A 16157-nucleotide genomic window follows, 5' to 3' on the forward strand; every position below is an offset into this window, starting at 1 on the left:
TCATCAGTTGTTTTTGCGGTGGCGTGATAAGATTGAAATCTAGAATCGTGAATATTATAAATAGTGATCGATCTAATGATTTGGTTGAATTGGCAGTGGGAAGTAAAATTGGTGGAAATGAAGTACACTCTTGCTTTGCTGTTTGTTTCTTTGGGTAAGTATTTTCGTAATGTAAATCTATTCATAAAACAAACTTTAAAATCGTAACATTATTTTAATATTGAATTTAAAATAAAATAATTTAAATCTTGCAATCATGCGAATACATGACTTTGGTTACTTTGTCAGCATCAAGAAGTATTTCGCAAAAGTATCAAGATTCACTTACTTCATTATGTAACTTTATCCATAACACCTATGTCAGATAGCATTCTGCGTATTCTTGTCAGTCAGAATACATAGATAGTGAAAGTACTTCTCAATTCGATATTTGTTATCTAGCTTACACAGCCCATGCTGTGCCCATCCAAGAAGCGACAGCACACTACCAAAGACACATCCAGTTCCCTGGAGATGATGGTCTGATGCATGATGTAGATTTGGAAGACGAGGTCGATGAGGAGTTACTTGTGGGCATTGCTGAACGTAACGCCTACTATTTGTTCACCAGGTAATTTCAATGATAGATTTTGTTTTCACCACTCTAACACGATTTCATTTGATCAGACTAAAGTTAATGGTTGTAAGGAATTCTCCCTTTGGTTCGAGATTAAAACCTTTTGTATATTTACTCCAGTTCAGACATTTTTTCTATTATTGTAATATCAAAGATAAGTATCATAGTATATTATAAAATAATTATATTCCAGACTCAACCCTGACTCCGCTCAAACTTTGGTCATCAACGACGCTGATTCCATCAGAAACTCAAACTTCAACCCAGCCCATAATACCGTAGTGGTTGTTCATGGCTGGCTTGGAAACCAGAACACCGGCATCAACGGCAGAATCCGAGATGGTATGTTTAGTAAATTTCTCCTGTGCCATTTGTTTATACACTGAGTCATCTGATTGCTGTCAGATGAAAAAACACATTAATCGACTTCGCTATGTTCCTCAGTGTGTTTATGATATTAAACTCTTAGTTATCGATAATAGTGATCATTATGTCAGAAAAAAACTACAATATAATTTTTCGTTATAATATTCGAAATATTATAATGGTCATCAACAAGAAGAAAAATGTTTGGCTGTTTCTTTGAGATAGATATATTCAGATTTAATGTAGCAATACTTGTATTATTTCAGCCTATCTTGGTAAGGGTGATGCCAACGTGATTGTTCTTGACTGGAGACGTCTGGCAAGGTCTAACTATGTCACCGCCGTCCGTGGTGTCCCAATTGTGGGCGTGGGATTGGGGCAGTTCGTCCGTTACCTTGTCGGTGTCACTGGAGCTAGCTACGATAGGATCCATCTAGTTGGCTTCAGCTTGGGTGGTCATTTAGTTGGTAACGCTGGAAGGGAATTGGAAGGAAGAGTAGCCCGGATTACAGGTTAGTCCTTTTTATTATTTTATACATATTTTTTCTCTCTATACATAGTAAGTTCATTCATACATGGGGTATCTAAAATGTAATTGCAATTTATCAATATATGACTCGTTCGCAACCCAGATAATTGAAATCAAGATCTTGATACGAGTAAATATAATCACGCCTGTTTCACGCGATGAAGGTCGGACACTATGAACTAACAAAGACTCTAAAATATATATTATTCATATGAAATATCCCTTCTGGACTACCTGAGTTGAATTCCAAAAGTGTCCATTTCCGAAAATCATGGCACATTTTTTTGAACAATGTCTATTTTATATTTCTACTTCTATTTATTATTGTCTATTTATATTTATATTTTTTTCTTTCAGCTCTAGACCCCGCTGGTCCCTTATGGGTCTTCAACTCCAACCGTATCAATTCAAACGACGGTAGATACGTTGAGGGTATTCACACTAATGGCGCACTCATCGGTCTCGGCTACGGCTCTGCCATAGGTCACGTGGATTTTTTCCCCAACGGAGGCGAATCCCAACCTGGCTGTCTCACCCCGATCTGCGACCACAACCGTGCCTGGGAATTCTTTGCCTCCACTGTATCTTACAACCATTTGGTTGGCAGAGAATGCTCAAACTCTCTCCAGATTAGTCTTAACACGTGCCGCGGGAATCAGTTCCCGATGGGCAATGACCATATGGATAAACACGGGTACGTTCATGCTGGAAACATTTTTTTTAAAATTTTGAATTGTAAAGAGAGCACTTAATAGCAATTGACAAGAACTACACCTAGTGTAGGTTTTTAAAAAATTTCTTTCATCAATTACTTTCTTTAGATTAATAGCGTTACTTGATTAACCTACTGAGACGTGAAGTTTATAAAAGTTTTTTTTTATTCAGAAAATTAAAAATTATTCGTTTTAGTCCTAATAGTACGATATAACTTGTTCGCGGGGGTGTTATGTTCTCAAACCACTTCCCGTTTTTACTTCGTTTCGCAGCATCTAGTTTTCGGAGCAACGATTTCGGAAACCAAATTAAAAACTATTTTAAAATTGGAGATATATAATGACTGTTCATACATTACAAGATAACCTATATAACTAATTGCATAACATTATTTTCAGGTCTGGAAGATACCGTGTCAACACCAAAAGGCGATACCCTTACTAAGCAACAATAAATAAATTGAACTGGAAATAAAAATGAATGAATTTAAATTAATATAAATTTGACTGGAAGCAATCCCTTTCTGGGATAAGTCTGCCTTTGTACTCATCTATTTCTTTATTTTACTTCTTTCTCTGTTTGAGTTTTCTTTCGGCAAAAAAGAGTTTACAAACAACAAACAATATATATTTCTCAATATTATGAATTTGTTTTATTTATCATCAGTTGTCACGAAGCTATACGATAATACCGGGAAAATGATAATTAGTCTTGAAAATTAGTCAGCTTACCAAACAACTCACTGATACACTATTTTTCTATGTTAGGTCTAGTCTAGGTATCCGTAGAAATAGTAAATTATTATTAACGTTCTTGGCGTTTATACATACGCCCATATTCAATCTAGTGCACGGCACCCGTAAGGCTTTCCCTGTAGATGTAGATATGGTGATATAATTTTATATAATTATTATAACTTTGTTGCATTACCTAAGTATTCTTAGTAAAAGTTCAAAGTTGGTCTCTCTTACAGTTGAGCATTGGGTCATACGGAGAACGCTATGTGGGTGCAAAGAAATAATAATAACATAACTCTTTCAAAATACAATTACATGTAATACATATTATATACATAATATACGAACACGTATATCGTGGATTTTGTGACAATTGTTATTAGATGTTAAACTATTCTCATCTAGTCAGAGATGCTCTCGAACTTTAGATATGAAAAATTAGGGCATTCTGTTCTATTTTATTTTCTAAGAGTTTACCAAAAGGTAATACATAGAGAAATAGTAAATTATATACCAACAGTAAATAATTTAATACGAGGTGAAACTATTCTCATTCGCCTATGGCTCGGCCAATTACTTCGTATTACTTCGTAATTACGTCACTTATAAGCTGATTAGACGAAAATTTTACGTTTTAATTTTATAGATCCAGAGGCAAAATATAAGACGTTTGTTAACCCGGAGCAGAGTTTTCCCCAAAGGATGTAGAAGAAGAGGTAAAACAAAATAGCAAAGCCTGTACTTTCAGCTAATGACAATACAGCATCTTTCATAACAAGTCTTGGAACGAGATATAGATAATCTTTATGGCTTCCAAACTGCTCAATAATACAGCTGACATATATTGATCTACTTTCTAATTTTTCGTTTCTAAATAAAACATGAAATTCACGCGGTCGTAGCTGCGAGAAAATGCTCTCACCATTCCGAAGTGAATTGTAAAAAAATGCAGGAGGTTCTACTAGATCCAATAAGCCAAATTAAATAGCTCTCCATGAATATAAAATACATACAAAATATTAAATGTATTGGAAAAGATATGAGAAACATTTTTATAATCAATATGATTATCAAAATTAATTATCTGATAACGATAAAGACTGAATTGTGTGTGTGTACATGCTTATGATACGAACTATATCACGCGATATTCTGACATCGTGAGATATAAATGTCTAGCCGCCATCTGAACACTTTGCAAATTTTCCTTTATAGGTCAATTTTATCAGAAACAGTTGTGGTCCAGTAGTTGATCTTATTGATGTGGTATTAGATTTTTTTAAGAAAAACGAAAGAAGCTACGATTACAATGTATTAGAAGTTTGTATGCACAAAATTATTTTATTTATTTATCAATATATGTACACAAGAAACTTAAAATATAGATTACATTATAAAAGGGAGTACAAGGGTGCTACTTATTTTAAATAAAATCTTTTATTCTTTATTATATACTACTAGCTTTTGCGGCTTCGCCCGCGTTAATGTCGATCCCTCATCGTACCCTTAACTACGTGTACCTATGCAAAATTTCATGAAGTTCGGTTGAGTAGCTGAAGCATGTTATAAATAAACAAACTTACTTTCGCATTTATAATATTAGTAAGGATAAGGATATATTTTTTAACCCATTCCATCCCATTGCTGGGCAAAGGTCTCGCCCAACTTTTTTACAAGCCGCCATTTTGTTTATACATTGGACACCTGGACGTTGAAGTAATGATTTGCGAACCTTTAAGAAATGAACTTAATATTAATAATCACACTTTTATGATATAAATTTAATGGTACCATATCATACAAATATAAATGAAAGTAAGATAATACAAGAATCGTCATATTTACGTCGCACATATGTTAGAATTGCTATATTACCAAACGAAAATTGTTTATTTTATAGCCATCCCTCTCTTATCTAAGCGTTTGTATCCTGAGCCTGTTGAATCCTGAGCCGACAAGCCAGCTGGAACCCGGGCAATTTTCCAATTGGTTGCTCTCAGTTTTTTATATGATTATACATATTTACAGCCATAACTAATATAGCAAGGTCAAATTTTTTATTGACATAGACGTCGCATCAATACAGACGTGAATGCAACCTCGTTTATCTGAGCGTTTTCCCGGTGACTTCCACGGCAATTGAACGTCAAAGCCGCAGGGTCTGCTTTTCTACGTTTTCACCTTTACTTCGCACATTTGTCGGCATTCCTAGTTGTTAGAAGCCGCCACTGCAATAGGGTAGTCAACATCTAATGAAATTAGATATTTTACCATGTGTCAAAAAAATTAATATGTAGGGCTTGTATAACTGCGTGGCTTGTAGGAACAAGTGACGCAAATCTTGGAGTCAAAAAGCCTTTCAATATACTTTGAAGAGAACTAAAAAATTCTAAAATAATATTTCTTAATGTAAATGCATTAACATATACATACACATATTAGTGCATTTTATTTTAACCACAGGCAACTGCCCTATTGTTTCTAAAACATTTCAAGATATTCTAAAATATTCCAAAATTTATGTCAAGATTATGTATCCGATTTCAAGAGCTTTTATTGGTTTTGTGCCAATTAAGTGACATTGCAATTCTAAATTATGTACATAAACATTTTATATGCGATTATACAAATCCGTATTTTGTTTGTGCAGATAATTGATAAGATTAAAAGATAGAATTAAAAGAAATATAAATAGCGATCGATCTTCTAAACGCCACAGTGGGTAAAAGATTAGTAATTATGAAGTTGACTCTTGCTTTGCTGTTTGTTTCTTTGGGTATGTATTTTTAAATCTATTTTCCATGAAAACAAATACTTTATTGCATTTTTGTATGAAAATATTTAAGTATAATTTTGATTATTTACTAAGTTTAATGATAATGACTTTGACACAGGAATGTTTGTGACCTCTAGTCTCGATATGCTAGGAAATATCCTTGACGTACGAACTATAATACAATTTATATATATTCTGTGTTGATTTGTCTAAGGAGATCGTAACAGAGGATGACTGAGCAATGGGGGCATGCCTCTAAGACACCATGCGCTGCTGTCACCTTCACCGCCTTTCAGCTCCATCTATGCACATAAAATAACCACTTATCTTTTCCTAGCTTACACAGCCTATGCTGTACCCATTGAAGAATCAGTCACCTACCCCAGACATATGCAATTCCCTGGAGGCGATGGTGTGATGCATGACATTGATTTGGATGGAGAGGTCGATGAAGAGTTGCTGATTGGCATTGCTGAACGCAATGTCTACATTTTGTTCACAAGGTTAGATCATATCATAAATACAATAAGTACAATATTTTTAGTGTTCAAGTCTATCTATATTTAAGTCTTTATACCTTGTAACTTAGCTCTAGAGCAGGCAAAATAATATAATTATTTCATGTTTAAGTGATAACTTGTAACCATAGATAAAAGAAATATAATGCTCGTAACTGTTTTTCTGAATAAATAAATTTTATTGGCAGAACATAAATGTTAAAATTCACAAAACTTGCCCATTTGCTGAAATATTTGCAAGTGTTAAATGCATTTTTTTAGTAATATTATATTAATTGTTATTAAATTAATAGTGGCAATGGTTTTCTAACATATTTCAATATGTTCAGACTCAATCCTACTGCTGGCCAAACTTTAGTCATCAACGACGCGGATTCCATCAGAAACTCCAATTTCAACCCTGCTCACAATACTGTGGTGATCTCCCACGGCTGGCTCAGTAACCAGAACACTGGAATCAACGGCCTAATCCGTGATGGTAACTATGTTTTTAAATTTACCTATATTAGAAGATAAATAGCAATTCTTGTCTTTGCAAATTCTTGAAGTCAACATTTTACAAAAGTGTTATTTTTTAAAGACCCTTCAAATGTGCTTTATCGGTTTTAACGGTATTTCTTCTAAATTCGTCTAATTTGAAAAAATTAAGTCACTTTTACTGTCAATTGATAAACCGTATGTTAGATATTTAGCATAATTAAAAGAAAAATATACATCCGGTTCTATAAAAGCCAGACTTCAAAAATAATCGAATTCAAAAGAATTGAATATTAAAAAGAAATATAATTATTCCAGCTTACCTCAACAAGGGAGATACCAACGTGATTGTCCTCGACTGGAGACGCCTAGCTATATCCAACTATGTTACTGCTGTACGAGGAGTACCCATCGTGGGTGTAGGCTTGGGGCAGTTCATTCGTTACCTGGTCGGTGTCACTGGTGCTAGCTATGACACCATCCACTTGGTTGGCTTCAGCTTGGGCGCTCATCTAGTCGGCAATGCTGGTCGGGAATTGGAAGGAAGATTAGCTCGTATTACTGGTTAGCAATGATTTATTATTTATTTTAAAGAAGTAATTAATACAAACAGATTAATCATGATTTATTACTGAACAACTAAGTTATCACAGTATAATTTTTGTAATTTTACAAAATTGTAATTAGTTTCTTTATCATTTAATCTATGAGAGATGTATGCATACTGTCTATATCAGTATATAAATGCGAAATTCTATCTTACTTTCACGCCTAAACGAATAGATATACCTAGTTACTGACCTGAGATCAAATAGTCTATTTGACGTCAGGGACCGGGGAGACAATGTCTAGCAAAAAGATATGAGCGAAAATATACATCTCTGGATTAAGATTTTAATAATTTTCATGTTAACGCCTGGTACTCGCGTTAGATGGAATGAACTGCCATGATCCTACTAAATCTCTATAGGTTAAATGGCTCATTAAAATGACTTAATTGAGTTATAAATGGAGTAATGTATTGAATGCGTTTATATTTAAGTAGCTATTCTATTCTAATCATGATTTATTGCAGCTAATACACAAACTATTTCTTCTTTATTTTCTGTTATGTTTTTAATTGTCCTCTTATATATGTTATTTAGTATATATGATTGTGTTAAAAATAAATAAATAATCTATTTACTTGTTTCTAGCTCTTGACCCCGCTGGTCCCCTATGGGTCTTCAACTCCAATCGCGTTAACTCAAAAGACGCGAAATATGTCGAGGGCATCCACACCAACGGCGGTCTCATCGGTCTCGGTTACGGTTCTCCCGTGGGTCACGTGGATTTCTTCCCCAACGGTGGGAGCTCCCAACCCAGCTGCCTCACCCCCATCTGTGACCACAACCGCGCCTGGGAACTCTTCGCTGCGTCTGTCAGCTACAATCATTTGATTGGCAGGAAGTGCTCGAATGATATCCAGATTACTCTGAACTCATGCCGTGGAGGCACATTCCCAATGGGCAACGACGACTTGCATAAACAAGGGTGGGTTTACACAGATATTTATTCTTCTTCTCAGTCTTTTATACCACACACACTTTTTAAATGATACCATCTTTGTCAGTCTTGGGCAATTTCCATCCCCCTTTTATCTGTTATAATTTATTTTAATAACAATTCTAATCGAGAAGGCAAGAATTGTATTTCAAGAATTTATTTACTACACCGATAATATCAGAGCATAGCTATTTTATATAATAGGAACAAAGGCGAACAAGAAAATGAGCAAACGGCGGTCTTATCGCTGTAAGTGATAATTGATTTTGGCAGAAAGATTAAAATTAATTCATTACCATTGTATGGTTATCAATCTTATGATAATACTATTAAATGTATATAAATAGCCACACACGAATTCACGCGGAACCTGGTATGCGTGTAGTCAAAGACATTCAAACATAGGCTTCTATTTTTGTATTTGAAATCAACCCCTAAAATTCTATAATAGGGGGTGAAAGTTTGTATGAAGCTCACGTTGAAAAGACGAACAAAAACGAATTAATTGGCTATCACACAAAAACATCGGTCCTAGAAATTATAATCGGACATGGGTAAAAACATTAATCACAAACAATATAATTATGCTGTCAGAAGTAACTATTCTAAGCTCACAAATTCGCGGGTAAACAGCTAGTGTCCATTATAATTTAAATTTTGTAAGTCAAAACAATATGTAAAATTCGGCTGTTATTTTATAGCCGGCCAATTCATTTTCCTTGGGAATGCTATCTTTACCCATCAACTGCCAAGACTGTATCCCGTAGTCGCCTCTTATGACATCCACGAGATGATAATGGAAACATATTTTCATCATATTTAAATATAGTACACAGTACCTATGTTTATTCAGAAAAATGTTTCCCTATTTAGAAATACCAAGTTTATTTGTTAGACCAATTAAAAAACATCCGGCTTTCAATATTCATTTCGCTACAACTTTTGAACGGCTAAACCGATATATATTTACATATCTAGGAACCACCGCATAAAAATTAGCTATCGAATAAAAAAATACGCATCTAAATCGGTTCACCCGTTCAGCTTCGGTGACACGTACACAGACAGACAGACAGACACAATTAGCGGTCAAAATTATAAAACCCTCTTCTGCGTCGGGTGTTAAAAATATGGAAAATATATTTTGTATTAATATTTATCTTTTTCACTTTCAGATCAGGAAAATACCGCGCTAACACCAGCGGCAAATACCCCTTCTAAGCGATACAAATAAATACTCAAATTTATAATTATATATTTCATTTATTTAAAATCATCATCATAGTATCATGCTAAGTATATGATACAATCAAAATTTGTTTTTACTTTCATTTGTGCTTTATCATTCTGAAGTTGTATTAAGTACAGGAATTTTTGTTTTCATGATAACTAGTGTAAAAACAGTTAATAACTGAAACTTTCCACCAGAATGTAAATGAGCTAGCTATGTCTGTACGTAGGAGATATTAAAGAAAAATAAATATGAGGGGTCGACTAATAGAACCCAAAACATTTTTATTTATTTTTTGTCTATCTGTCTGTGCATTTGTTTGCGCATCACGCAAAAACAGCTAGATGGAATTTGATGCGGTTTTCACAGTTGTATAGTATATGGTCTATCTTAAAATCTGGTATAGGTTCCAACGCGATAAGTTGCTTGGAACCCGAGATATTGACAAAAGTTAGTTCCGACCTTATGCACGTAATAAACGCGGGCGAAGCCGCGGGATAAAAGCTAGTCATGAATAAACTTATTGTTTACCTCTGATTTCATCGGGTGCACCTAAAAATACTTTGATATTCATATAGTGCATACTACAGTTTTAGGTACGTAGTTACCAACCTACATGCCGTAAGTGTTTTATACATAACAATAAATAAATTTGAAATACATACTTTTTATTAAATATACATATTAAAAGCAAAGTTCACGCGATAATTGCATAAGTAAGCGCAAATTTATATTGCATTCGATTCAGATGGTTTGTAGACAGTTTTCAGTATCGTAAAATATGACCACGAAGTGCTGATTATCTGGAAAAACAATACAAATATTAGTATGACTAATACATAATATTCCCATTTTACAGGGCGGTTTGATAAGTCCATGACTTAAGGTTAAATAAAAACTTTTTTCTTAATTTTTTTTTCACAATTGGTAACTCATAACAAAGTTCTTTTTTTGATGTTCTTTTTTCAAACTTGGCGCGAATATAAACTTTTTAGAATCAAAAAGGTTAGGTGGATAACTTTTGAATAGGTAGTTGTATCACACCACAAAGGATAAATATTTTATTATTTACCTTAGAGAAGCTGCCATAAGAAATCGTAGAAAATTTATAAGCTGTCAACTTTTGCGGTTTGTGAGCTCTGTAAAAATAAAAAAATAAATATTAAAAGAATCAGAGTTCAAAATGAATGTATTTATTGGTATGCATTATTTATTCTTTAGAAAGTCATAATAAATATTACTCACTGCATTAAAATAGTCTACAAAAGTATAAATCATTTTAATTATTTTCCAAATAAGGAGAACGTGCTTTTATTTAAATTATACAAAGCTGCCAAAATCATATAAATGAATGCCGAATGTAATAAACCACAGTACCTGGTTATTATGATTAAAATAAATTTTCTAGTCTTTGCATCAAATTTGTACCATTCACAGGAAAAAGCAGCGTCACCAATATTTTGACTCTGAAATTGTAGAAAATTAAATGTTAAAATATCTATTAAAATTCTGTTTCGCTAATTATAAAATGACGACAAATCAATAGATAAAACTAAATTAATACTGATTAATTTAAATTAAAACTAAATAAAGAAATATACTATAGTTACCTCTCGTATAAGATTTTCGCCGAAAACACTCATCATTAATATTTGAAGTAATACGGATGACAAAAATAACACACATCCTGGAATTTGAGTTAAACTCCCCATCTGCAAAATTATCCTACTATTATTATAAAATAATGATATGTGTCAGTATATAGATTATTTTTTATCCAGAAATTTCTACGGCATGTCCCAATGCGCAGCAAGTAAAAATATTGAATTATTTTCATGATTCTCATGATTTTTCAGGTTATAGGTGAAGTAGGAGTAATAACTTTTGCCCACTTACCTAGCAATGAAATTGACTGTATTTTTTCTCTAAACATATCAAAAAGTAAATGGTATAAGTATGACTACATAATTAAATATAATCACATAATATCACAAGAAGTCTAAACAGTAATGGGTTCAGTGTAGTTATTCCTACTAGCGGTCCGCTCCGGCTTCGTTTGGGCAAAACTATAATGTTAAGTAGCTTATGTCACTTCTGGAGATTACGTCTATCTTTGTACCAAATTTCTTCAAAATAGTAGTTTTTGAGTTTACTCATAGTGACTTCTGAAGATTACGTCTATCTTTGTGCCAAATTTCTTCAAAATAAGTCTAGTAATTTTTGAGTTTACTCATAACAAACAAAAAACAAAAATACAAATCTTTTCTCTTTATAATATTAGTTTGGATTGTGGGAAGAATGGCTCATAATTCACTCACACAATCTATATTATGAAGTCTATACGAGTATGATACCAGAATTAACCTAAATGTACTTTCTGGGTAACTTAGAAAAATCCGTGGTAACTAGGTATATAAATACGTACAGTCAAATTAAAACCAAGGGCGCAAATTTCAACGGACCCCACTAAAACGTTGAAGAGATTTGGTAAGTTGAAAATGTCTTCCAGTTCTTCGGAAAGCCTTAAACAAAACGATATTATTATTATGAAACGACTAAAACAACATGGTGGATGTGAAACAAGCTGAAAGGTCAGGTTAATCAAGGAAGCTTTGCAAAAAATGTGTACATACAAAACATTTAATGCCAGTAAAATTGTATCAATAAGTATACTTTACAATATTTAGTTTGAAAAATGAAATTAACTTACCGTATAATGTGCTGATGTTGCATAATAATATTTTTGACATTTGTCACGTTGTTTTTGTTGATTTTCAACAATTCCTTGGAAAGGATAGTAAAATTATTGCAAATTTGTGAAGATAGGATGCAATACAAGACATCGACAGTGGTAAAATATAAAACGCAGATAAAACCTGAAAAAAAAAACATTGTCTGAATGCGTTTTACCCATTTAGATTTTTTTCATCACCATCTAATTTATATCTACATAGAATAAAACTGTAAGTGGGCTGTCTGTACATAGGAGATATTCTAATATCTAAATCTAGCTAAATCATTATGAGGTGTCTTTGTAGGACTAATAGAAGCGAATAACAATATCTTATGATTGGGCACACGATATAAACGCGTACGAATCTCCGGGCAAAATCTAGTATGTAGATTAAATGTGCCTTACATTAAGGTGCATAATATTTGAATCGAAAAAATAAATAAGTATATTTTCTAAAAACCACTCACCACATAAAACAGAGTGAATATATATCACCAACCACGTTGCCCATGTATCTGTTCTGAATGGAACTATAACTTGATATGGTAATTTATAATTTACCTTTTGTGTCGTGATATAGTCATACAAAATAAAAATCGGCGTGGAAAAGTTATATACCGATACCAACACAACATTTAATACAAAGAAATATTTACTCAAAGTCGATACAACCTTCATGTTACCACTTATTACATCCTTCTTTTCTTTATCGTTTATTATATTCACGTATAAAACCTTTAAACTTTGCGTGAGACTAAATATTTTTTTCCTCTTAACTGTCAGACACACCATTTTTAATAGTGATAAAATTCCTATGCAACTGCACGGTGCAAGCTGTGTTATCACAAGCAAATCTTCGGTTGATATTTTAGACAGGATAAATAATACTTCTTCTGTGGCCATTAGTACAAGACTTATATACATGATGAAGTATCTTATATAAATTTTGGGGTCGTCATAAGGTATTCCGAGAAGCCAGAAGTTGTATTTTATTTGTTTTAAAAGATCATCGTATGACGGTACATCCATTTTATGTTGCTGTAAATGCTTGTTTAAATAACAATTTGATACGACTCGCAATTCTCGATAAAATAAAAATATTTTTCGGTATCCAATCGTTTTTAAATTCTGCTTGTTATTTTATACTAAATATTTGATTTTACATGTCGTCGGCGTAAACCAGTTATCAGTGAAATTGTACGTTTACAATGGTTATTAAAACTTAGTAATAACACGAATGTTACAATTCTTTTATTTTTACCTGTAAATAGTAATTTTAATTAATTATAACATGTAACTTGTAAATAGAATTCTTAAAATGTATGTATAACTCTTCCGTTACTGAGTGACTAACTGACAACCTACAGCCGAAACTTTTATATGAAAGTCTTACACCGCTGAAGTTAGTGACTTGAAAATTTGTATTTTTGTTGTTACAATAAATTAATGAATACGTGTTTCAGATTTTTCGTAAAATTAACCCTCAACCCCTTCAAAAGGGGGGGGTGAAAGATTGTATGGGACTTAATACAAATTTCAAGATAAATAGCTAAAAATTGGTAAACACAATCTCTGTAGTAAATTTAAAAATATGTACATATTTGTAAAATAAGCGAAGAAAAAGCGCTGTCGCGTTCATTAAAAGGCGCGATATTACCAAATTTGTTGCGGGTGAAGCCGCGGGTAAAAGCTAGTATAACATAAAATCCCAGCGCTTAAAACTTTGTTTTATACAAAATATTTGAATCTTCATTATTATTAGAGCCAGTAATTATCCACAATGAAATATGATAATGACTCTAAGATAATATACTTCAATACTTTCCCATTTTACTAATTTAACAATAATACTTTTGTAATTGCGAAATCTTGGGATAAGTCCGCCTTTATATGGATATCTTTTTTATATATCTCTCTATACCTATGTATTTTCATTGTACAATAAAAAAGTTTACATACTACTTAGCTGTTGAACGTGTTTGCTTAGATAATCTAAGAGATACTTCGACATAGATAAAAAAAGACAATATAATCACACCTGTAGGTTTTCTTTCGAAAAGGAGTAAAGATCTTATCCATCAAACAGACATGTGATCTCTGGTAATGCGGGCTAAAATATAGTTCGAACAAGAGCTGGTTGTGTACTTTACACTATTGGAACGGCTTATATAGCCCAGTCTACCTTTGATCTTTGATTTGAAAGCTGTGACAATTTCATTGATGAAATTACAGGTGTGAGAGGGCTGACATTCGCTCTCTTTGATTTTACTTGTATATCGTTTGAGGACGACATAATTTATAAGCCCGTTTGGGTATCTGGTAAATGACAGGATTTAATATTAATTATTTATATTGATTGAATATTGTATTTGTGATTGTATTGTATATCATAATGTACTTTTACCATATTTTGTAAAACTGTCATCCACAATCAAGTAAATAATTGATTGATTGATTTATTTATATATACGGTTAAACTAGTTTGCTTGTGATTTTGTAAGCGACTAAAAATACATTTTTTCCGCTCCTGTGGAATATCGAAAAATTCTCTTAGTTCTCTCCTAGTCACAGATTTTCTTGCTTGCTTGTCAGCTTTAGAAAGGACAAGAGACGATTAAAAAAACACAAAATCATTTATTTCAGGCATTGCAATGCAATTTTTTTTTTTACATATTATTAAATTAATCAAATATCAGCGATGGGATTTTTTTTTATAAATAATTAATTATAATTTTATCTCGATTATATTGAAATTGATTGTAATTAAAAATCGAACAAAATGCACAATTCGTTGATTTTATTCGATCTCACATCGGATTACACAGTTAATTTCAGATTAAGAACAAAATGTAACAACATTCGGATCTGAACACGTAAATGCATTTAAATTCCGCGTACATTGCATTTGCAGTCAAATTTAAGCATTTCCGATCCACACTCTGATATAAATGTATGACTGCAATGCAGAAAGATTGCGCAAGTAGCTAGCTCAGGTGGTCCTAACCTCCCACTTGAGTAATGACAGCTATAAAGAAACCGCTCGACGAATTACCCTGCTGACTTTTTTCATGTCGAGCACAAGAAAAAGTTCGTTTTATATGTAAATGTAAGAATAAGTAATAGGCTTAGAGATTGAACACGTTGAATCTACCAAAAGGTTTATTAAATTATGCGTATGTTTATATTATTAGGATAATAGGAAGGTTTCCCACGCATCAGATTTTTTTATGCAATATAACATAGTCGAGTTTTAATAATAATCCAAAATTCTCTTTCTTATTATTCCTACCATTAAGAAAAATTTTGATCAAATTCGTTTTGTTATTGGATGGAACTAAGGTACAGCTATTGTTTTATGACCATTAGAACCGTGAATTTTCTAAGAAAAAACATTATATGGCCTAATTATTTTAAATTGAAATGAACACAAAAGTCATTTTAACAGCTCGTTATAACTGTGCCTTATCTAGTATTCAACAAAGCAGAAAGTCGCAAGACGGAACTGCATTTAGCCCCATTACTCCAGTTGAACTAGCGAGAAAATAACGTTCTGTTCAGTTCGACTATAAAACTTTGAGATCTATAATGTCGTTTGTAAGTTCTGTAACGTTACATTAAACATGTTTAATTTTTTTTGTCTAATTTATGACCTGTAAAATCGGTCATCGAAAGCTATAGATTTTTCAAATCCATTCTTTTAAAAGCTAACACTAGAGTCAGATTAATCGCCTAAAGGCATCTGACATGATTTTTACGTCTGCCTACCGCGATCTAGTGACAAGTAGTGCCATACACACTAAAACGAAATAGGTAGTCTACCAGTGTGCAAGTATCCTCACGATGTTTTCCTTCACCGGAAGCAAGTAGACTGCCTATTTAGTTTTAGTGTGTATTTAGTTTTAGTGGTGGCCTAT

The 16157-nt window shown here is 32.8% G+C and overlaps 3 protein-coding genes across 4 annotated transcripts in view; 2 read left to right on the top strand and 1 right to left on the bottom strand.

Annotated features, from left to right (window-relative positions):
- On the top strand, window positions 1-2867 carry LOC128675799 (pancreatic lipase-related protein 2-like). The gene is made up of 6 exons (XM_053755481.1): window positions 1-154; window positions 442-610; window positions 810-958; window positions 1249-1494; window positions 1869-2205; window positions 2624-2867. The coding sequence occupies exons 1-6, from the start codon at window positions 76-78 to the stop codon at window positions 2667-2669; spliced, it is 1026 nt and encodes a 341-aa protein (XP_053611456.1). The 5' UTR covers window positions 1-75; the 3' UTR covers window positions 2670-2867.
- Window positions 2868-5598: 2731 nt separating this feature from the next.
- Window positions 5599-9609, top strand: LOC128675802 (phospholipase A1 member A-like). Its single transcript, XM_053755485.1, has 6 exons — window positions 5599-5738; window positions 6076-6241; window positions 6586-6734; window positions 7052-7297; window positions 7930-8266; window positions 9454-9609. The coding sequence occupies exons 1-6, from the start codon at window positions 5702-5704 to the stop codon at window positions 9497-9499; spliced, it is 981 nt and encodes a 326-aa protein (XP_053611460.1). The 5' UTR covers window positions 5599-5701; the 3' UTR covers window positions 9500-9609.
- A 483-nt stretch (window positions 9610-10092) lies between these two features.
- Window positions 10093-16157, bottom strand: part of LOC128675801 (odorant receptor 13a) — a 101475-nt gene continuing 95410 nt past the window's right edge. Inside the window, exons 1-8 of one of the 2 annotated variants that reach the window (XM_053755483.2) lie at window positions 14282-14470; window positions 12711-13504; window positions 12220-12385; window positions 11935-12031; window positions 11120-11221; window positions 10887-10975; window positions 10582-10648; window positions 10093-10312 (exon numbers count right to left, since the gene is read on the bottom strand). In XM_053755483.2, the coding sequence (XP_053611458.1) occupies window positions 10238-10312; window positions 10582-10648; window positions 10887-10975; window positions 11120-11221; window positions 11935-12031; window positions 12220-12385; window positions 12711-13272 (1158 nt within the window). In that variant the 5' untranslated portion in view covers window positions 13273-13504; window positions 14282-14470 and the 3' untranslated portion in view covers window positions 10093-10237. Of the gene's footprint in view, window positions 10313-10581; window positions 10649-10886; window positions 10976-11119; window positions 11222-11934; window positions 12032-12219; window positions 12386-12710; window positions 13505-14281; window positions 14471-16157 lie in introns of those variants that run through there. The other variant, XM_053755484.1, reaches the window with a different exon arrangement.

Source organism: Plodia interpunctella, chromosome 15 (assembly GCF_027563975.2).
Source record: "Plodia interpunctella isolate USDA-ARS_2022_Savannah chromosome 15, ilPloInte3.2, whole genome shotgun sequence".
Taxonomy (NCBI): Eukaryota; Metazoa; Arthropoda; class Insecta; order Lepidoptera; family Pyralidae; genus Plodia; species Plodia interpunctella.

What these genes read in the sequence shown, in the direction of transcription:
- LOC128675802 (XM_053755485.1), top strand. Translation starts at nt 5,702, where the DNA reads ATGAAGTTGACTCTTGCTTTGCTGTTTGTTTCTTTGG. An exon ending in GTCTACATTTTGTTCACAAG is followed by an intron (nt 6,242 to 6,585) that starts GTTAGATCATAT and finishes CAATATGTTCAG; the next exon opens with ACTCAATCCTACTGCTGGCC. An exon ending in GACGACTTGCATAAACAAGG is followed by an intron (nt 8,267 to 9,453) that starts GTGGGTTTACAC and finishes TTTCACTTTCAG; the next exon opens with ATCAGGAAAATACCGCGCTA.
- LOC128675799 (XM_053755481.1), top strand. Translation starts at nt 76, where the DNA reads ATGATTTGGTTGAATTGGCAGTGGGAAGTAAAATTGGTGGAAATGAAG. An exon ending in GCCTACTATTTGTTCACCAG is followed by an intron (nt 611 to 809) that starts GTAATTTCAATG and finishes ATTATATTCCAG; the next exon opens with ACTCAACCCTGACTCCGCTC. An exon ending in GACCATATGGATAAACACGG is followed by an intron (nt 2,206 to 2,623) that starts GTACGTTCATGC and finishes CATTATTTTCAG; the next exon opens with GTCTGGAAGATACCGTGTCA.